At 37.5% G+C, this 22,717-nt stretch overlaps 1 protein-coding gene across 4 annotated transcripts in view; it reads right to left on the reverse strand.

Moving 5' to 3' along the window:
* LOC126947165 (gamma-taxilin-like) overlaps positions 1–22,717 on the reverse strand; it is a 40,961-nt gene that overhangs the window by 8,448 nt on the left and 9,796 nt on the right. For all 4 annotated transcript variants that reach the window (XM_050777891.1, XM_050777892.1, XM_050777890.1 and 1 more), the window contains exons 2-7: positions 11,601–11,898; positions 9,500–9,591; positions 7,098–7,268; positions 5,461–5,655; positions 2,957–3,076; positions 1,381–1,455 (exon numbers count right to left, since the gene is read on the reverse strand). In XM_050777891.1, the coding sequence (XP_050633848.1) occupies positions 1,381–1,455; positions 2,957–3,076; positions 5,461–5,655; positions 7,098–7,268; positions 9,500–9,591; positions 11,601–11,883 (936 nt within the window). In that variant the 5' untranslated portion in view covers positions 11,884–11,898. The remainder of the gene's footprint in view (positions 1–1,380; positions 1,456–2,956; positions 3,077–5,460; positions 5,656–7,097; positions 7,269–9,499; positions 9,592–11,600; positions 11,899–22,717) is intronic.

Genomic DNA, 22,717 nt, shown 5'->3' on the forward strand with positions numbered 1-22,717 from the left:
GCTTTATTAATGAGAGAAACAGAGCTGGCAGGGAATTTAGTAAGAGTCCTCTGGTGACTTCTTTGACAGCATTATCAATGACTCTTACATTCAGGAACATCTTCCAAAGCCAGCTGGGGAATTTATAAGTTCTCCACATTAATTTTCATCTCTATTTATATGGACAACTGTAGGGATATAAAAAGGGCTTAAAATTTCTACATAATAGAAAGTTCAACAGACTTCTGATATTCAACGTCTCCTAAATTTTCACTATCAACTGGCTGCTTCACATAATATGGCTACATGATAAACTGTTCCCAAAGATAAACATCGTTCCAAGGGGTACATATGAAGATGTATGTCAGTCTCAATGTTAGTGTATTTTAGCATTACAAGGATGATTATACAAAGAAACACCTAACTACTCTTGTCTATGAAGACTAGGTTGGTATTAATTAGTAAACTTTCAGAGGTGAGAACCACAACATTTTTTTTTATGGAATTTATTTTGTTTTATGAAATTGAAAGCTTTAAGCCATAACAAAATGAGAGAAAAGTTTTTTTTTCTTTTTTTTTTTCACTTTTAGATCAGGCCAGTTAATGGTAAGTTTCTTGGTAATATCCTTTTTTTTATCCTATGGCTTTGATTTCTTCACTTGGTTACTTTAACTCTGTGACTGGTTGTTAATACTGCTGTCTTCTGAGATAGATCTGGTGCTTACTGTTCCAACTTTGCTCCAAAATCTCTTCATTTTATTCAATTTAAGACTAACAATAGTCTTATTATTGCAGTATCCTAAATCAAGAGCTTTCACATCAAGTACACAAAATGCAGATGTTCCATTGCAATATTCTGGAAAATCACACATATCTACGCTTTTTCTGCACAACATTTCTGATACTTTTCCTTAGAAAGTATCTGTTTCCTTTACCTCAAACAATAAAAGCACGCAAAGACTAGAATGGGACACTATGGGTGTCTAGACTGAAAACTGGAGACAGCCCCAATATTTTTTTAGAAAGCGTACATACACACACAAAATATTTTGGTGAAGCAGGACTGTCTGGCCATTTGTAATATTTTAAGATTACATGTAGCTACCCATAAGACAAAATTCTAAAGGTTTTAGAAAAGTATCTGGAACAGAGGAAAGCTGACCTTCAAAACAGCCATCACTATCAGCCATCACAATCAACCTGGAAGTAGGGGTGCCAAAATGAATAAAACTCATTTATGGTGCCAAACAAACAAACAAAAGAATCAAGGCAAATCAGAATGAATTGGTCACCCTAAAAGAAGAGAAAGTTTCCAAGAGGACAAGAGATCAAATCCTCTGTTCTAGTCTGTAGCTGGGAAGAAAGAAACATAAATTCTGCTATTCTCTGTTGTTAAGTTACCTGCTCTTTCAGTTGTGCTGCTTCTTGCTTCATTTCTTCGTATTTGTGCCTCGATTCTGTTGCTTCTTTTAACAACTAGAAAACAGAAACATTCTGACAGAATACTAACAACAATTATAAACACGGTCAAAATATCAAACAGATAGGTTTAATCTTCCAGTAATTATCCTAGCAATAATGACAGGTCAACCCAATTATCTCAATTTCCAACTACTTGTATCTCTTATCTGCTCCACTGGTGAACACTTAGGAATGAAGGAATAATTGCTTAAGGAGAAAAAGTAGCCTAGAAGCATAATAAAGTTTGTAATACTTAGAGTTGAAATATTATGTTTTACATGAAAATAACTGGACATCTACACATACAGACAGAAAATGCAGCTAAGAATCTTGACGTTATCTAGGTTATTTAGAAAGCCCCTCAACTCTGTAAAAGACAAGAGCAGGTTAAAAGAATATGCAGCAAAGCAATGAAAATAGAGACCTAGTTTCTGGTCACTTTTTTAAAACCACAGGCAAGGAACAGCTAAAGGAAGAAAAGAGATTAATTAATATTTGAGTTTTTCAGAAACATAGATAATAAAGACGCATAGTAAGCAGCTATGAAATTCAGTCACTGAATTTCTGAGGTAAAATGTCACATATTATGTAAATAAGCCTTAAACATATCTTAAAATGTACACATAGATATACATAGATATATACAAAATGTATACTCCAAATTGAAAGGTGCAATTAAGTTTAGTTGTGCACTGATACCTGTCAGTTTGCACTGAAGAGACATGCTGTGTGAAACATCTCTCCGAACCCTGGACTCATTCAATATGAGAGGTTTGAATGAGAAAAACATGAAGGAACTAAATATTCACAATATGCTTACAGGGCTACTCAGGGCTTACATTACTTGAATGAAGAAAATGTAATACACCACATTATGAAAATCATTTGTCAAATTTTTCATTCATAGAATACAGTTTCATTTCCATGGGGTAAATGCATATACTCAAATGAGATTTTTTCTGTGTTCTCAATTATGGGCAGACAAAATCTGAATACATATTCTAGCAACAATGCTGACTAAGACACAGATAATTTTGTCAGAAAATTATACCAGAATATAATCAATCAAAGTAAACAAATCATTTACCAATTTTTAAGTTGCTTATTTAAAAATGAAATGTAATACTAGGTAGAAGTCTCATATTCGCTAAGTTCACTAAGTTAACTGTCCCTAACTCTCAAGGCCTAACTTGCCTAATAACTGGCACAATTCTTTAACTTGGTGACCACCACATAGAAAGCAAAATTATTTTGTTTTTCCACTAATTTAATCTTATCTCCAGTAAATTTCATATGAAAATTTCATCAGAAACAGCTTAATATATTCACATACACACACACTCTCTCTCTCTCTCTCTCTCTCTCTCTCTCTCTCTCTCTCACATATCCCAAATCCAGACAGTAAGAAACAAAATTGTATTTCTGGTACTATGTTAAGTGAGGAGTTTGTTTTAAATGGCTTTGGTTACAATTTTGGCAATCTTTTTTTTTCTTTTCTTCAAGAAGTAGAACTTACAAACTCTCTCTCTCTCTGATGTCTTTCATCAGCTTCTTTTATCAGCTGTGCTGTTTGTTGAAGTCTGGCATCTACAAGCTGTTGTTGTAATTCCTTATGTTTGAACGCTTTATTAATTTGCTACAGGAAAACAGAATTTCTTCCATCACTAACCAAAGAAAGAAAAACAGTGGGGAGAAAACATAACACAAATTTCTAGAACCCTGCTTACTCTTCTTTTCTGTTGCTACCACTGTAGCTAAGAATACTGACTCCCTCTGTCCCTGTCACTGCAGAAGTGGCTACGAGATATCTTGCAAACTATCCCACACTGGAAAGAGCACAACCCTCTAACTGCTGCCCCATGCCCCACCCTATCAGAGGTAGACTGTTTCCATCACAATATTTGTGCTTCCTGCTTCTGCCCTACACTGAAAAAAAAAGCTGATACTTTATCAAGAAAAAGATGGATGAGGAGATCAAAATCATTCATTACACACATAATTTCTGGACATTTTTTTGTTCACAAAACCTTCTGAAATTCCTTAATTGTAGGTAGCCTGATAAAATGAAAAAAATGGTCTGGAGCAAATCCTAGCTTATTGTATGGTCCAGGACAAGCTCTTCTCCTTGTGAAACAGTTTCCTTATCTTCAAAGGTGGATGACCATACCTAACTTGCAGAGTTGCTGTCCAAATCTATGCAATAATTAAACTGTATAAGGTGCTTGATGTCTGGCACATATTAAACATTTGGTAAAATCATGTTATTATTTAAAAGCTACATTGTTAAGTGCTTACATATATGAAATAAACTCGTTAGGAATTCCCTTCACACATGGGATTCTGTGAAGGAAGAAATGCTAGGTGAAAACAATGTACTTAAATTAAGTTTTGAGGACACTGCAACAGATAATCTGTCTTAATCTGCAACTGATTTTATCATTATTCAATTATTTTCTAATAAAAGAAAAAGACTATAATATCTAAACAAGACTTACAAGTAGTACAATTTGAACATATGTACGCTCTCAATCTGCTACTTCTATAGCAAATTTGGAGAGTTTAATACAGTTAAAATAATATAAATCCTAAATAGTAAACTAATAAAAAATAAAATAAAATTAATCATTTTTAATACCATTATTTAAAACAATGGAATTTAAAGGGTCCTTTTAAAAAAAACTGATGACATTCACAACATGCTTTATAAAATAAACCAAATTTTTAAAAGTTCACTATACAGGCCTAAAAAATTTATTTAATAAATACACTCCAAGGAAAAAAAAAGGGGGGGAAGCTTACATCCTAAAAAGACTTGAGACATATTAAAACAATAAAATGTATAAACCTTATTTTGATCTTGATGTAAACAATCCGAAGAAAAAGAGAAGTAACAGATATTTAAGCAGTAGAGTGACAAGGTATGCGATTACATAGTAATTGTTTAACCTTTTGGTCTAAAAATAGTGCAGTGGTTATGGCTTAAAAAGAATCTTATTTCATGATGCACATTTGAACAGTAATAAATAAAATGATATAACATCTTGGATTTGTTTAAAAATAGATGGAAACAAGAGTTGCTAGAAACAAAAGTAAATAACTGCTAAAGCTAAGTGATATATTCTACTGTAAGTCTGCAACTTCCATAATAAGTTTGAAACGTTCCTGAAACAGAGGAAAATGGTTTTAAAAGATATTCAAAATCTTTAAGAAAAATGTTTTCAAAAGTAGCATGAAAAGGTGTAAATTAACATTTTGATATGCATAAAATAATATTTATTGTTTATTAATTTTACATTGTCACTTTCTATTTTCAATTTTAATTTACTAAGTAAGGATTTCAATATATATCTTGCTAGCTTAAAGCATAATAAAGGGGATTAATGCTTTGAAAATGGAAATCTTACCCTATATATTTGACCTCTAAAAGTAAAGAAAAAATTAAAACAAATAAGCAGGTAATCACCTTTTGCTTTTGATTTAGACATCATACAACTTCCACATCAATGTATAAAATAACTCCAATGACCAGGTTCAACAATTATGAGTCCTCCACAAACTTTTTACTTCATTGATTACATAAACAATATGACTAGGTGATGGGTTATTAGTAGGTTCCTTATTCTCACAAATAGCACAATTCTCCTATCTATATTGTTCAGATTGTCACAGAAATTTGATACAGAGTATCTGGGGACCAAATCTATATTATTAGACTGCATAAGAGAAAAATATCTGTATGCTATAATGACAATCCAGTGGCATCATATGGGAGACAAGTGGTACACATCTCCTAGGAATCACTTCACTTATCCAACTCCACTGACACTTGGGCCAAGTGATGCTCCAATTTAGTCATTCTGTTTACAGGTGTCTACTCTTTTCCAAAGAAACATGTAATTTCCACTGTGCATACACAGAAGTTCTAAAATACTGTCCTGTGAAAGAGTTTTTACTTTTGGGTAGGGTGTAGCTTTTGCTACTGGTGAGCAGCTGTCTAGAAACAAACCAAATGCCGTTTACCTCTTCCCTCAGTGCATATTGGTCAGTGAGCTTCTTTAGTTTCTCTTCCATTTCCACGTTCTCCTGCTGCACTTTGGCATTGTGTATTTCGTGCTGTTCCAGCTGGGCTTGAATTTCAGTTAAAGTAATTTGGAAATGTGCAGTTACTTCTTTAAGACCTTCTTCCTCCTCTTTTTTCTGCTGCATATATTCTTCCTTATTATCCAAAATAATGTAAGTTAAAGGTGTAAATCTATAGGTAAAACTCTCAAAAAAGAAGTAATTGCTATGTGTATTCATTTATTGCTCCCATGATGTGTTGCTTTCAAACTATAATTCCTCCCCTTTATTTATGACCAGAAATCTCTCCTTTAAAAGCAAGCAGCTTTTTCTAAGTAGATAATTAGAGAATAGTAAATGCCCTACTATAAAATAAGTATTCTCTGTTGATCCAGATATTCACTATATTATAATTACACATAAATGAGGTGCTGCTCCACACAGTTTTTGCCACATTATTTTCCCAAATGTCATCCTCACTGGTTAGGCAGTATATCATCCTACATCAGCCTGAAGATCTTGCAGCCTACATTCTGAGTCACACTTTCCACTTTATAACAGGGAAGGGACAAACTAAATCATTATTTTACAAAGTTTACTTTCAAAATCTTACTAGGATACAAGTGTCAAAAGACCTTTACCTACACAGTTATCAATACAGTCTAAATATTAACAGTGCTATCTACTTTTATTATATTTAAATCCAATATTTCAAAAGCAAGAAAAATAAACACAAACCTTACAAGTAAGAACCGATTTCACGAGCTGTCCTATGTTCTTGAGAGTTTACTGTGATGAGGGTGATCCCACACCATCAAAATAATACTCCAACTATACACCCCCCTGGCAATACCACAAAGTCAGACAAATTCCTCTGATGGATGGCAGCTTCTTTCCAGGATCTCTGCTTTTTACTTGTTATTGAGACAAGCTGTCATACTTAATCTTTATTCTGTTATAATCAGCCTAGTTGTAAGTAATATTCTAAAAGTATTTAGCAACCAAATAGCCAAGGATGGCAGAATGTAGTTTAGAAATGTATCCTATTAACTTTTATAGTAGAGCTCTACAATGTGTTTTTCTTTCTCAAACTCACACTGACTATGGCTACTGGTTTCTCATTTCAGCTAAGTTTTTCACTCATTACCAAAAGAGGACATGGTAACCAACTACACCAGAGACCAACAAAAAAAGTCTGGCAACTTTGAGCTTTTTAAGCAGAAGAGCTGTGAACATAAAAACCAATGCCATCTAGATTCCCTGTGATCAAGTATACACTAGATTAAGGTAGAGCTTACCCTTGAATCTGAAACCAAAATTCACATAGAGTGAGTCTTAAATTTAGAGTTATTTCACAAGCAGCATCAGCTCAAGCAAAGCAAAAAGCAAGGTATCTCTGTGTTAAGATGTTTACAAAGTCCTCTGCTTAGGAATCTGATCTGCCAGCACAAGTGTACCTGAGCCAGTTAACGAGTAGCCATTATAGCAACTAATTCCCATTAAAAGATGTAGAGCAAGAATTTATTTTAAGTAGATACAAGGTGATTATATAAGCAGCCTAAATACTTCCTGAAACACAGTAAAATAAACCAACTAACCTTTAATGTCTTATTTTGACGCTGAAGTTCCCTGCAAAGAGACTCTAGCTTGCTTCTTGCCAAGATGGTCTTGCTGTGTTCACTCTGCAAGTGAACTTTCTCTTTCACAATCTGAGCTTGCTTATTCTGTAGAATCTTCATTTGCCTCTGAACATTCCTGCTTTCCTCCAGCTAAAATTAATAACCACTTTACATTTAGGAAGTATAGTAATCTGAGTTATAGTTCTATGCACTGCAATTACAGCCGTGGAACACTTTATACTCCCCTCTTTTCTAGTGAGAGGAAAGTATGTAAATAATTTTGTGTAGCAAGAAAAGCAATCTTAATCTCCATTTTTTATTAATAGGAAAAACTAATCTTTTAATCAAAAGCTTATTTCAGATGAAAAATGATATAGTTTTCCTATTCTACAAGAGCTATTTTATTGAAACAGCTACTAAAATTAAAACACAATAAGCAGTGCTCAAGATTCATCAGTCCAGTCAGTTTCAGATTTATAATAAATGATTCCAAATTATATTACTAGGTAACATAGTGGTCATCCTGATTCTTGAGTAAAGCTTTTATGAAAAATAAAACATTGACAAGGCAAACATTTCAAAAGAGAATGACATATCAAGAAACCTATCAAACATCCTTGCAGGCAATATTCTTATAGCTATTATAAACATCTTTCTTGGCCAGGGATGCTGGCTCAAGACTGTAATCTCACTCAACACTTTGGGAAGTAGAGGTGGGAGGATCACTTGAGCCCAGGAGTTCACGACCAGCCTGGGCAAAATACCAAAACTCCATCTCTACAAAAAATTTCTCAAAATTAGCCATGCATGCTGGTGCATGCCTGTAGTGCCAGGTACTCAGCAAGCTAATGCCGGAGAATTGCTTGAGCCTAGGTGTTCAAGGCTGTAGGGAACTGTGACTGAACCATGGCATACTAGCCTGAGTGACAGTGCAAGACTCTGACTAAAATAAAACAAATAAAATAAATAAATAAATAATGCAGTATTTTAGTCACTTTCACCCCTACCGTGGCCAATTTTACAAAGTGCATTTTCAGATCTACTAAATCAGAATCTTCAATTTGACAATCCTTGTGTGATTTCTATGTGTTTGAGAACCACCTTAGATGACCAAGCTACACTATGCAGTCAATTTGCTCTTTCTTCCCTAACCCTTTCATGGCTGACTGCTAGGAAATCTAACCTTCTAGTGCAGTGCTTTTTCTACCAGAAATTCAATTCTTTTGTCAGTCTTTCTTTTATTTTCTTTGTTGCTGTCTTCTTTTTCTGGCATTTCTCACATGATTTACCTCAGGCTGATGTAACAACTGAGACTGGCTTCCATATCCAATGGAAGCATTCCCTTCCTGAACAGAGCAATCAACAATTTTATTTTCTACTCTCTTTGCTTTTGGACAGTTCTAAGCTATTCACGTTTATTTTCAGGGATTCCTGCTTCTCTATATATCAGAAAGTGCCAGGCTGCTAAGTAGGTGGCACTTGAAGATGCCAGCTAAGTGGAAGTAACTATGAACCACATGAGAGAATAGTAACTATTATTGTTATTGTTACAGCTTTATTCTTGGAGTTGATTAACTAAATATTTGTTTTGTGCATTTACGATATGGAGTTGCTGCTTTAACATCATTTGAAAATGTACAAAAACTGACAGTGATAATTTCCATAAATGTTTCACAAAACAGAATTTTAGCATTTACATTAATTATAAAAAATTTCCCATGATTCTTCAAAAAGTTCTGTATCTTTTTCATTATTTGCTTTACAAAGGCTGGTAGGGTTTCCCTGTTGAGAATGTTTCTACAGTCTCTGAAAAAAGAATTTTGTTTCAAATCATATAGGTCAAAATAACTCTTCTATAGAAGAGGTGAATTTTCTTGGAAAATGGAAAACAGAACAATGCTTGGCATATAGTAGATATTAAATAAATATTTCCTGAGCCACAGTACAATTTTACTAAACAATTTTATCTCACTCACAATTTTAATCAAGAATGGTTTAGAGCTTGAATCTGCAGAATTCCTTTGGGAAACGTTAAATACAGAAACCACTTCCTCCCAATTGTCAGGAATCTTAAGCATACAAAAAAAAAAAACAAAAAACAACAACAACAAAAAAACAACTGCTGATCTAGAATACTAAGGCTGACTTTTAGGAAATTTGTTTCACATTTTAAAAAGTATTATAATGTTCTATATATCGTTTCATAAGATGAAGTCACACACGCCAATCATAAATACTAAAGAAAGGAGATTGTTTTCTTCAATTTTGTGATAAAATATCATTTTACATTTAAAGTTACATCAAAATAATATTTAAAAATCTTATCAAGCACACATATATTTTATTTTCTGTGGTCCTTTCTCCATTGAATAAATACTCACAAGATCAGCATATTTCTTACAAAGAGCTGCCAACTTCTCCTCTGGAGTCGAAAGAGTGTTTAGGGCTTGCATCAGTAATAACACTTCTTTTCCTGATGATTAATAAGATTTTAAAAAGTACCAGAAGAAGGTTGAAATCAATCCAATCTGTAAATTTTATGTAAACTTCTATGTTAAGACATTCAAAGTAAAATGTTATAGTTCTAATTAAAAACAGACTGACCTATTAAATTCAGGGAACTTCTGAAAATTTAGCAGGTACTTCCTCTAGCCTTAACAATTTCTTAATTTACCAAGTACCACTACTAGCCATTTAGCCCTTAAACGTAGTGAAAGGTAATTACTGCAAGTTTAAGAACTACTCTTGCCTAACCAGTATTTAGGTTAAGATATGTAAAAGGGCAAGGAATAAGGCTTCCTGCTAGGGAAGGGCAACTATAGAAGGATATTCAGTTACTATTCACTGCCTAAGATGCTCATAACTCTTTGTAATATGTAACTTTTGCTATAAACAACTTAAACAAGTTATGATAGTTTTGGGATAATCTACTAAGCATATTCTGGGTGTTAGGTTTAGATCAAAGAAAAGGAAGTCAAAATGGCTCTTCCCTTGAGGAAACGTCTTAAAAGAGTACTATAATAATTTTGGAAGGGACAAGCAAGTAGCTGAAATTCAGTCAAATGGTGCTTCAAAATACATAATAAGGTTCTACTGGTAAAGATGGAGATAGGTACCTTTTGATTTGTTCTCTCTCATATATAACACAGTTCTTTAAAAAAATAATCTTCAGAAAACCTTGACTTTTGGTATGCTTTACAGAGTACTGTAGGTTGAGGGAAAACAGGCTGACTTCAAATAATACTTTTGTATGCACATAAAATTTTAGTACTAAATTATTTTCTCATTCACAGCAAAGTCAACTAAGAAAGAAATGCTGGGCAGGGTATAGTAGCTCACACTTGTAATCCTGACACTTGAAAAAGCCAAGGCCAGTATACGTAGCCAACATACACTGCTACAGGACAGTATACCAAGACCAGCCTGAGCAACAGAATGACAGCCCATCTCTACAACAAAATAAAAATAAAAATTTAGCCATGAGTGGTGTTGTATGCCTGTTGTTCCAGCTACTCTAGTCTGAAGTGAGAGGATCACGAGCCCAGGAGTTTAAGGCTGCCATGAGCCATGATCGTACCGCTGTACTCCAGCCTGGGTGATAGAGAAAGACCCTGTCTCTCTAGAAAAAAGAATAAATAACATTGTTATTGATTGTGTATGTGTAAAAAACAACTATAACATAACTGGCATTTTCATAAAGATTTTCATTTAAAGCTTTTTAAACAATTTTAACTTCAAGCTATATTTTACACATATATTTGGGGCTATCAGTTTTGAAGATATCTGTCTTATTTTCAAGGAATTACAATTACTTTATATATTACTATACATTTTTTAGTTTTCCCAGGTAACAGAAAATGGATTAAGAATAAAAATTGCAAGTTTCAGTCATATATATAAGACACTTATCAGTGTATATGTTAGTATAATAAGGATGAAACACTGATGACAACTATTAAGGTATTTCAGATTTCAGTCATGAAATTTGACATATCATATTCTTAATCCTAATCGTCAAGCTAACAGAGTGAAAGAGATAAAACAAATTCTAAAAATCAGTCTTATTTAACTGTCTCTAAACTACAGATAGCATTATGTCCTCTCTAAATTTCAGTGAATAATCTTTTAAGCAAAATATGCATACATATTGTTTTCACACTAATTATTAGGTCATTTTCAAAGATACAAAAAGCAAGGTAAATCAAATACTAATGACATCAAATTGGCCTCAAAGTTTCTTAAAACATAAGTTCCTGTTATACAGAGAAATAACTAAGTTTCTTATAAATGGGCTTATTTTGCTATTTTTGTTCCCTACAGACAACTGGAGATGATAGGTGGACTAAACCAACTGAAGAAACAAGTTTACTAGGCAACATTTACCTCCAAACAGGCCAAGTTCATAATCACTCATGCTGCAGAAAATGTAAAACAAAAAGACTAGTATGTGACAACATCCAATCATAGACCAGAGATCGTTACCTAAGACTTTTTCTTTGTTCCTGTTGCATTGTAAATCTTGTTGACCACGGGGAGGGGCTACTTCTTGCTCAGGAAGCTCCTTTCTTGACTCTTGAGTGCAGTGCACTGGGCTCACCCAACTCCTGTTCTTTGTTATAAAGTCACTGCCTTCTCTGTCTTCCAACAAATGCTTATTACTTGTGGCACTGTAATTTGAGTCTTGATGTTGAAGAATATCATTTGATTCAGAGTTACACAACATATCCGCTTTCTCTCTTAGCCCACAAATTCCAGCTTCTTCCATTATGCTATTCACAAACTAGAGGGAAGGAGAGTAAGCAAAAAAGTTGAAGAGTTAAATGTTATCAAGCAAAGAAAACCAAACAGTGCTAAAAAGTTCAATTTTCCATACCTCTATGCTTTTGTACATTTTGTATATCTGACAATCAACAAGCAGGTCATAAAGATTAACAGGTTTTTTTTTGCTTTTCATAGAGGTTTGTAAAGTAACACTACTACTTTTTTTTTTTTTTTTTTGAGATGGAGTCTCACTCTGTCACCCAAGCTGGAGTACAGTGGCCTGATCTTGGCTCAAGGAAAGCTCTGCCTCCCAGGTTCACACCATTCTCCTACCTCAGCCTCCCCTCTAGCTGGGACTACAAGTGCCTGCCATCAAGCCTGGCTAATTTTTTGTATTTTTAGTAGAGATGGGGTTTCACCATATTAGCCAGGATGCTCTCAATCTCCTAACCTCGTGATCCGCCTGCCTAGCCTCCCAAAGTGCTGGGATTACAGGCGTGAGCCACCATGCCCAGCCAAGTAACACTACTTCCTAACAATCTAAAGTAAATATGGTAGTTTCTAATTTCACAAAGAGGTGACCTAACTGCAAAGTATAAAGATATTAAAATTAGGAGGTTGAAGATGGACGAATAGGAACAGATCCAGTCTGACACGCCCAGCATGAGCGACACAAAAGACAGGTGATTTCCGCATTTCCAACTGAGGTAGCAGATTCATCTCACTGGGGCTTGTCAGAGAGTGGGTGCAGCCCACCGGGCAGGGCGGGACATCGCCTCATCCGGGAAGGGCAAGGGGTCGGATAATTCCCTTTCCTAGCAAAGGGAAGCTGTGACAGAAGGTACCTAAAAATTTGGGACACTCTCACCCTAATACTGTGCTTTTCCAACAGCCTTAGCAAACTTGTACACCAGGAGATTATATCCCATGCCTGGCTCGGAGGGTCCCACACCCATGAAACTTCGCTTACTGCTAGCACAGCAGTCTGAGTTCGAACTGCAAGGCAGCAGCGAGGCAGGAGGAGGGTCTGCCATTGCTGAGGCTTGAGTAGGTAAACAAAGTGGCTGGGAAGTTCAAACTGGGTGGAGCTCACCATAGCTCAAGGAGGCCTGCCTGCCTCTATTGACTCCACTTCTGCGGGCAGGGAATAGCTAAACAAAAGGCAGAAGAAACTTCTGCAGATTTAAACATCCCTGTCTGACAGCCTTGAAGAGAGTAATGGTTCTCCCAGCACAAGTTTGAGATCAGAGAAAAAACAGACTGCATCCTCAAGTGGGTCCCTGACCCCAGAGCAGACTAACTGGTAGACACCTCCAGTAGGGGCTGACTGACACCTCATACAGCCATGTGTCCCTGAGACAAAGCTTCCCAAGGAAGATCAGGCAGCAACATCCGCCCTTACACAATATTTGCTGTTCTGCAGCCTCCGCGGGTGATACCCAGGCAAACAAGGTCTGGAGTGGACCTCTGGCAAACTCCAACAGACATGCAGCTGAGGGTGCTGACTGTTAGAAGGAAAACTAACACTCTTGTGTGTCTCTCCCAAAGACAGTAAGCCTGCTAAATTTGCTTTCCTAGCTAGTCAACTCAGATGATTTGATTGCCATTCAATGGATGTCCCAGCTCCCAAACCTTCCCAATTAATTATCGCTGGATGTCTTCCCTGACTCCTGCAATCATTATTTAGTCATTCTACGGAGAGACAAATGCCATCCAGCTTGTGTTACATAGAGAAAGGGAAAGTGACTGATTGGTCTAAGTTAGCTCCTTCAAAAAAGACTCACTTTAATTATTCACTTAACAGCCAGCCAAGGAGCCATGCTAAAGCACAGTAACCCTGTGGTCACTAGAACACAGACATAGGTCCAGCATAGGGGACCTCAATAATCATAAACATGTTATTTGCAGACACACCACATATGCCTCCCAGGTGGAAGACAGGTATTAATATTAGAAAACACTATGACTACTATGTCATATGTAGTTATAACAGATCTTCAAGTGTTTAAGGATACAAAGTAGATTATGTAACCCTAAAAACAACTGTGAAGTGCTCTCCACAATGAGGTTATCGTTGCTTATTTGTTGAAGCCCCCAAAAGGGACAATTGACTCAATTACATGCACACTGAAGTACTTATCCCTACAATGGGAGTCACTCAGTCACAAAAGTATAATATGTCTGAGATTTAACTACTAAACTTATGAGATAAACTGAACAGATCTGGTCTTAGCCTATGATGGTCAGATTAAATACCATTGCCAATGAAGTTATATAATCAAAGGAAAATTGAACAGAAGCCAGTATGGTTTCTGCTATTTTAGGCGCAGAGATACAGAGCACTTTTGTTCCATAGTATTTTTTCAAGGATTCCTGTATACCAAGCAGCCTTAGAAAAAAACAAAAATGCTATTACATCTATAAGCAAAGAGTAGGTTTGCTTACTACCTGTGTAAGATTACAATAAGTGGCATTTCACCAGGGAACTGGTTACCCATTTTCTCTGGGATTCTTCTCTCTTCAAGAGAAAATTTTCTCTTTTTTTTGCCCATCAAACCTCCACTCTTAACCTCATTTCTGGTGTGTCTGAGCCCTGGATTTCCTTGGTATGAGACAACGAACCTCAGGAATAAATCTCCGCGGAGCAAGATGGCCGAATAGGAACAGCTCCAGTCTCCAATTTCCAGCGCGAGCGACACAGAAGACCGGTGATTTCTGCAGTTTCAACTGAGGTACTGGGTTCATCTCACTAGGGAGTGCCGGACAATCGCTGCTGGTCAGCTGCTGCAGCCCGACCAGCGAGAGCTGAAGCAGGGCGAGGCATCGCCTCACCTGAGAAGCCCAAGGGGGAAGGGAATCCCTTTTCTTAGCCAGGGGAACTGAGATACAAAACACCTGGAAAATCGGGTAACTCCCACCCCAATACTGCGCTTTAAGTAAACGGGCACACCAGGAGATTATATGCCACACATGGCCGGGAGGGTCCCACGCCCACGGAGCCTCCCTCATTGCTAGCACAGCAGTCTGTGATCTAACCGCAAGGCAGCAGCAAGGCTGGGGGAGGGGCGCCACCATTGCTGAGGCTTAAGTAGCTAAACAAAGCCGCTGTGAAGCTCCAACTGGGTGGAGCTCACAGCAGTTCAAAGAAACCTGCCTGTCTCTGTAGACTCCACCTCTGGGGATAGGGCACAGCTAAACAACAACAACAACAAAAAGCAGCAGAAACCTCTGCAGATGCAAACGACTCTGTCTGACAGCTTTGAAGAGAGCAGTAGATCTCCCAACACGGAGGGTGAGATCTGAGAAGGGACAGACTGCCTGCTCAAGTGGGTCCCTGACCCCTGAGTAGCCTAATTGGGAGACATCCCCCACTAGGGGCAGTCTGACACCCCACACCTCACAGGGTGGAGTACACCCCTGAGAGGAAGCCTGCAAAGCAAGAATCAGACAGGTACACTTGCTGTTCAGCAATATTCTATCTTCTGCAGCCTCTGCTGCTGACACCCAGGCAAACAGGGTCTGGAGTGGACCTCAAGCAATCTCCAACAGACCTACAGCTGAGGGTCCTGACTGTTAGAAGGAAAACTATCAAACAGGAAGGACACCTACACCAAAACCCCATCAGTACGTCACCATCATCAAAGCCCAGAGGCAGATAAAACCACAAAGATGGAGAAAAAGCAGGGTAGAAAAGCTGGAAATTCAAAAAATAAGAGTGCATCTCCCCCAGCAAAGGAGTGCAGCTCATCGCTAGCAACGGATCAAAGCTTGACGGAGAATGACTTTGACGAGATGAGAGAAGAAAGCTTCAGTCCATCAAACTTCTCAGAGCTAAAGTGCAAAGGAGTGCAGCTCATCGCTAGCAACGGATCAAAGCTTGACGGAGAATGACTTTGACGAGATGAGAGAAGAAGGCTTCAGTCCATCAAACTTCTCAGAGCTAAAGGAGGAATTACGTACCAAGCGCAAAGAAACTAAAAATCTTGAAAAAAGAGTGGAAGAATTGATAGCTAGAGTACTTAATGCAGAGAAGGTCATAAACGAAATGACAGAGATGAAAACCATGACACGAGAAATACGTGACAAATGCACAAGCTTCAGTAACTGACTGGATCAACTGGAAGAAAGAGTATCAACGATTGAGGATCAAATGAACGAAAAGAAGCGAGAAGAGAAACCAAGAGAAAAAAGAAAAAGAAATGAACAAAGCCTGCAAGAAGTATGGGATTATGTAAAAAGACCAAATCTACGTCCCATTGGGGTGCCTGAAAGTGAGGGAGAAAATGGAACCAAGTTGGAAAACACTCTTCAGGATATCATCCAGGAGAACTTCCCCAACCTAGTAGGGCAGGCCAACATTCAAATCCAGGAAATACAGAGAACGCCACAAAGATACTCCTCGAGAAGAGCAACTCCAAGACACATAATTGCCAGATTCACCAAAGTTGAAATGAAGGAAAAAATCTTAAGGGCAGCCAGAGAGAAAGGTCGGGTTACACACAAAGGGACGCCCATCAGATTAACAGCAGATCTCTCGGCAGAAACTCTACAAGCCAGAAGAGAGAGGGGGCCAATATTCAACATTCTTTAAGAAAAGAATTTTCAACCCAGAATTTCATATCCAGCCAAACTAAGCTTCATAAGTGAAGGAGAAATAAAATCCTTTACAGATAAGCAAATACTTAGAGATTTTGTCACTACCAGGCCTGCCTTACAAGAGACCCTCAAGGAAGCATTAAACATGGAAAGGAACAACCGGTACCAGCCATTGCAAAAACATGCCAAAATGTAAAGACCATCGGGGCTAGGAAGAAACTGCATCAACTAACGAGCAAAATAACCAGTTAATATAATGATGGCAGGATCAAGTTCACACATAACAATATTAACCTTAAATGTAAATGGACTAAATGCTCCAATTAAAAGACACAGACTGGCAAACTGGATAAAGAGTCAAGATCCATCAGTCTGCTGTATTCAGGAGACCCATCTCACATGCAGACACATACATAGGCTCAAAATAAAGGGATGGAGGAAGATCTACCAAGCAAATGGAGAACAAAAAAAAGCAGGGGTTGCAATAGTAGTCTCTGATAAAACAGACTTTAAACCATCAAAGAACAAAAGAGACAAAGAGGACCATTACCTGATGGTAAAGGGATCAATTCAACAGGAAGAGCTAACTTTCCTAAATATATATGCACCCAATACAGGAGCACCCAGATTCATAAAGCAAGTCCTTAGAGACTTACAAAGAGACTTAGACTCCCATACAATAATAATGGGAGACTTCAACACTCCACTGTCAACATTAGACAGATCAACGAGACAGAAAGTTAACAAGGGTATCCAGGAATTGAACTCGTCTCTGCAGCAAGCAGACCTAATAGACATCTATAGAACTCTCCACCCCAAATCAACAGAATATACATTCTTCTCAGCACCACATCACACTTATTCCAAAATTGAGCACATAATTGGAAGTAAAGCACTCCTCAGCAAATGTACAAGAAGAGAAATTATAACAAACTGTCTCTCAGACCACAGTGCAATCAAACTAGAACTCAGGACCAAGAAACTCAATCAAAACCACTCAACTACATGGAAACTGAACAACCTTCTCCTGAATGACTATGGGTACATAACGAAATGAAGGCAGAAATAAAGATGTTCTTTGAAACTAATGAGAACAAAGATACTACATACCAAAATCTCTGGGACACATTTAAAGCAGTGTGTAGAGGGAAATTTATAGCACTAAATGCCCACAAGAGAAAGCAGGAAAGATCTAAAATTGACACTCCAACATCACAATCAAAAAGAACTGGAGAAACAAGAGCAAACACATTCAAAAGCTAGCAGAAGGCAAGAAATAACTAAGATCAGAGCAGAACTGAAGGAGATAGAGACACAAAAAACCCTCCAACAAATCAATGAATCCAGGAGTTGGTTTTTTGAAAAGATCAACAAAATTGACAGACCGCTAGCAAGACTAATAAAGAAGAAAAGAGAGAAGAATCAAATAGACGCAATAAAAAATGATAAAGGGGATATCACCACCGACCCCACAGAAATAAAAACTACCATCAGAGAATACTATAAATACCTCTATGCAAATAAACTAGAAAATCGAGAAGAAATGGATAATTTCCTGGACACTTACACTCTTCCAAGACTAAACCAGGAAGAAGTTGAATCCCTGAATAGACCAAGAGCAGGCTCTGAAATTGAGGCAATAATTAATAGCCTACCAACGAAAAAAAGTCCAGGACCAGATGGATTCACAGCTGAATTCTACCAAAGGTACGAGGAGGAGCTGTTAGCATTCCTTCTGAAACTATTCCAATCAATAGAAAAAGGGAGAATCCTCCCTAACTCATTTTATGAGGCCAACATCATCCTGATACCAAAGCCTGACAGAGACACAACAAAAAAAGAGAATTTTGGACAAATATCCCTGATGAACATCGATGCAAAAAACCTCAATAAAATACTGGCAAACCAGATTCAGCAGCACATCAAAAAGCTTATCCACCATGATCAACTGGGCTTCATCGCTGGGATGCAAGGCTGGTTCAACATATGCAAATCAATAAACATAATCCAGCATATAAACAGAACCAAAGACAAGAACCACATGATTATCTCAGTAGATGCAGAAAAGGCTTTTGACAAACTTCAACAGCCCCTCATGCTAAAAACGCTCAATAAATTCGGTATTGATGGAACGTACCTCAAAATAATAAGAGCTATTTATGACAAACCCACAGCCAATATCATACTGAATGGGCAAAAACTGGACGCATTCCCTTTGAAAACTGGCACAAGACAGGGATGCCCTCTCTCACCACTCCTATTCAACATAGTGTTAGAAGTTCTGGCTAGGGCAATCAGGTAAGAGAAAGAAATCAAGTGTATTCAGTTAGGAAAAGAAGAAGTCAAATTGTCCCTGTTTGCAGATGACATGATTGTATATTTAGAAAACCCCATTGTCTCAGCACAAAATCTCCTTAAGCTGATAAGCAACTTCAGCAAAGTCTCAGGATACAAAATTAATGTCCAAAAATCACAAGCATTCTTATACACCAGTAACAGACAAACAGAGAGCCAAATCATGAATGAACTTTCATTCACAATTGCTTCAAAGAGAATAAAATACCTAGGAATCCAACTGACAAGGGATGTAAAGGACCTCTTCAAGGAGAACTACAAACCACTGCTCAGTGAAATAAAAGAGGACACAAACAAATGGAAGAACATACCATGCTCATGGACAGGAAGAATCAGTATCGTGAAAATGGCCATACTGCCCAAGGTTATCTATAGATTCAATGCCATCCCCATCAAGCTACCAATGAGTTTCTTCACAGAATTGGAAAAAACTGCTTTAAAGTTCATATGGAACCAAAAAAGAGACCACATTGCCAAGACAATCCTAAGTCAAAAGAACAAAGCTGGAGGCATCACGCTACCTGACTTCAAACTATACTACAAGGCTACAGTAACCAAAACAGCATGGTAGTGGTACCAAAACAGAGATATAGACCAATGGAACCGAACAGAGCCCTCAGAAATAATACCACACATCTACAGCCATCTGATCTTTGACAAACCTGACACAAACAAGAAATAGGGAAAGGATTCCCTATTTAATAAATGGTGCTGGGAAAATTGGCTAGCCATAAGTAGAAAGCTGAAACTGGATCCTTTCCTTACTCCTTATACGAAAATTAATTCAAGATGGATTAGAGACTTAAATGTTAGACCTAATACCATAAAAACCCTAGAAGAAAACCTAGGTAGTACCATTCAGGACATAGGCATGGGCAAAGACTTCATGTCTAAGACACCAAAAGCAACGGCAGCAAAAGCCAAAATTGACAAATGGGATCTCATTAAACTAAAGAGCTTCTGCACAGCAAAAGAAACTACCATCAGAGTGAACAGGCAACCTACAGAATGGGAGAAAATTTTTGTAATCTACTCATCTGACAAAGGGCTAATATCCAGAACCTACAAAGAACTCAAACAAATTTACAAGAAAAAAACAAACAACCCCATCAAAAAGTGGGCAAAGGATATGAACGGACATTTCTCAAAAGAAGACATTCATACAGCCAACAGACACATGAAAAAAATGCTCATAATCACTGGCCATCAGAGAAATGTAAATCAAAACCACAATGAGATACCATCTCACACCAGTTAGAATGGCGATCATTAAAAAGTCAGGAAACAACAGGGGCTGGAGAGGATGAGGAGAAATAGGAACACTTTCACACTGTTGGTGGGATTGTAAACTAGTTCAACCATTATGGAAAACAGTATGGTGATTCCTCAAGGATCTAGAACTAGATGTACCATATGATCCAGCCATCCCATTACTGGGTATATACCCAAAGGATTATAAATCATGCTGTTATAAAGACACATGCACACGTGCTTATTGCGGCACTATTCACAATAGCAAAGACTTGGAATCAACCCAAATGTCCATCAGTGACAGACTGGATTAAGAAAATGTGGCACATATACACCATGGAATACTATGCAGCCATAAAAAAGGATGAGTTTGTGTCCTTTGTAGGCACATGGATGCAGCTGGAAACCATCATTCTTAGCAAACTATCACAAGTACAGAAAACCAAACACCGCATGTTCTCACTCATTGGTGGGAACTGAACAATGAGATCACTTGGACTCGGGAAGGGGGACGTCACACATCGGGGCCTATCATGGGGAGCGGGGAAGGGGGAGGGATGCATTGGGAGTTATACCTGATGTAAACGACGAGCTGATGGGTGCTGACGATTTGATGGGTGCAGCACACCAACATGGCACAAGTATACATATGTAACAAACCTGCACGTTATGCACATGTATCCTAGAACTTAAAGTATAATCATAATAATAAATTAATTTAAAAAAAGATTACAATAAGTTTAGCAGCTTATCTCATTACCTTACATTTCTTCTGGAGACTCTACGGGAGCATATGTGCCCTAGCCTCTCCCACAGACTAACAATATTAGAAAATTAGATTTTTAAATATTAGAGGCTGCCTGCATTTCTTAGATCTCTGATTCCTCTATCTTCAAAACTAGTAATGACAAGTCCAGTGCTATGCATAACGCCATCTCTCTGGTTGACTCTTCTGCCTTCTTTTTTCAGTTAAAAAGATTCTTGTGATTTCATTGGGCGCAGCCAGATAGCCCTACATAATTTTCCTCTCTCAAAATCCTAACTTTAAACAACATCTAAAATAGCACCTTTTCCCAATATGATAATTCACAGGTTTCAGGACTTAAAACATGGTCGTCTTTGGGCAGTCAGTATTCTGTCTACCACACTGCACAGTATAAAAAGTTTCAGGTTCTGTAAGCTCATGATTTGTCTTCTATTTTGTAAATATTGTCTGGTTCTCAACACATCAACTTATAGGAAATTGAGGTTCAGGACAGAGGTGCAAATGTGGACACAGTGGTAGATGCCATTGTGAAAAACTATTGTTTCAGCTGGACGAAGTGGCTTACGCCTGTAATCTCAGTACTTAGGAGGCTGAGGTGGGCGGATCACGAGGTCAGGAGATGGAGACCATCCTGGCTAACAGAGTAAAACTCCAACTCTATTAAAAAATACCAAAAAATATTATCTAGGCCTGGTGGTGGGTGCCTGTACTCCGAGCTACTCAGTAGTCTGAGGCAGGAAAATAGCATGAACCCCAGACGCAGAGCTTGCAGTGAGCCGAGATCGCGCCACTGCCCTCCAGCCTGGAGGGGTTAATATTTTACTTCCCTTGTGCGTAGGTTTTTCTACGGCCACAGTCTGGATTTCTAGTAACTATAACTTTGACTTCCATTCAGTCATCCCCTACTCACAGTACATGGTTTGTTCAGAAATGTGAGATGCTAATGGGATGAGATTATCTATAAACCTTTCAGAGTTCCATTATGTTCTCCTCTCTTGCTTGTGTGGGCCATCAAAGGGTGGCCCATCATAGGGAGACTTTGTGGTCAGTATCCTTGTGATCCAGAACTAGGTCAGTCACAGGGGAAAACAGGTAGCTGGGTCCCCATCCCCATTCTGCACCTGTATTTGCCAGCGACAGAGCGAGACTCCATCACAAGAAAAAAAAAAAAAAAAGTATTGTTTCAATAGCTCTGTCAATATCCACAAACTATGGCAATCTTATTAATTTGCAAATACAATTTCTGATCCTTCATACTTCTTTTTTTATTATTATAGTTTATGTTCTGGGGTACTTGTGCAGAACGTGCAGGTTTATACATGTGTACACATAGGTATACACATGCCATGGTAGTTTGCTGCACCCATCAACCCATCATCTACATTAGGTATTTCTCCTAATGTTATCCCTCCCCTAGGATCACACCCCTGAAAGGCCCTGGTGTGTGATGTTTCCCTCTCTGTATCCATGTGTTCTCATTCTTCAACTTTCACCTATGAGTGAAAACATGCAGTGTTCGGTTTTCTGTTCTTGTGTTAGTTTGCTGAGAATGATGCTTTCCAACTTCATCCATGTCCCTGCAAAGGACATGAAGTCATCCCTTTTTTATGGCTGCATAGTATTCCATAGTGGCTATGTGTTACGTTTTCTTTATCCAGTCTGTCATTGATGGGCATGTGGGTTAGGTCCACGTCTTTGCTATTGTGAATAGTGTCTCAATAAACATACATGTTTTTATAATAATAGTACATAATATATGTATATGTATATGTATATGTATATGTATATATATAATATATATATATATATATATAATATATGTATATGTATATGTATATATAATATATAATATATAATATATAATATATGT

Source organism: Macaca thibetana, chromosome Y (genome assembly GCF_024542745.1).
Source record: "Macaca thibetana thibetana isolate TM-01 chromosome Y, ASM2454274v1, whole genome shotgun sequence".
In the NCBI taxonomy this organism is placed as follows: Eukaryota; Metazoa; Chordata; class Mammalia; order Primates; family Cercopithecidae; genus Macaca; species Macaca thibetana.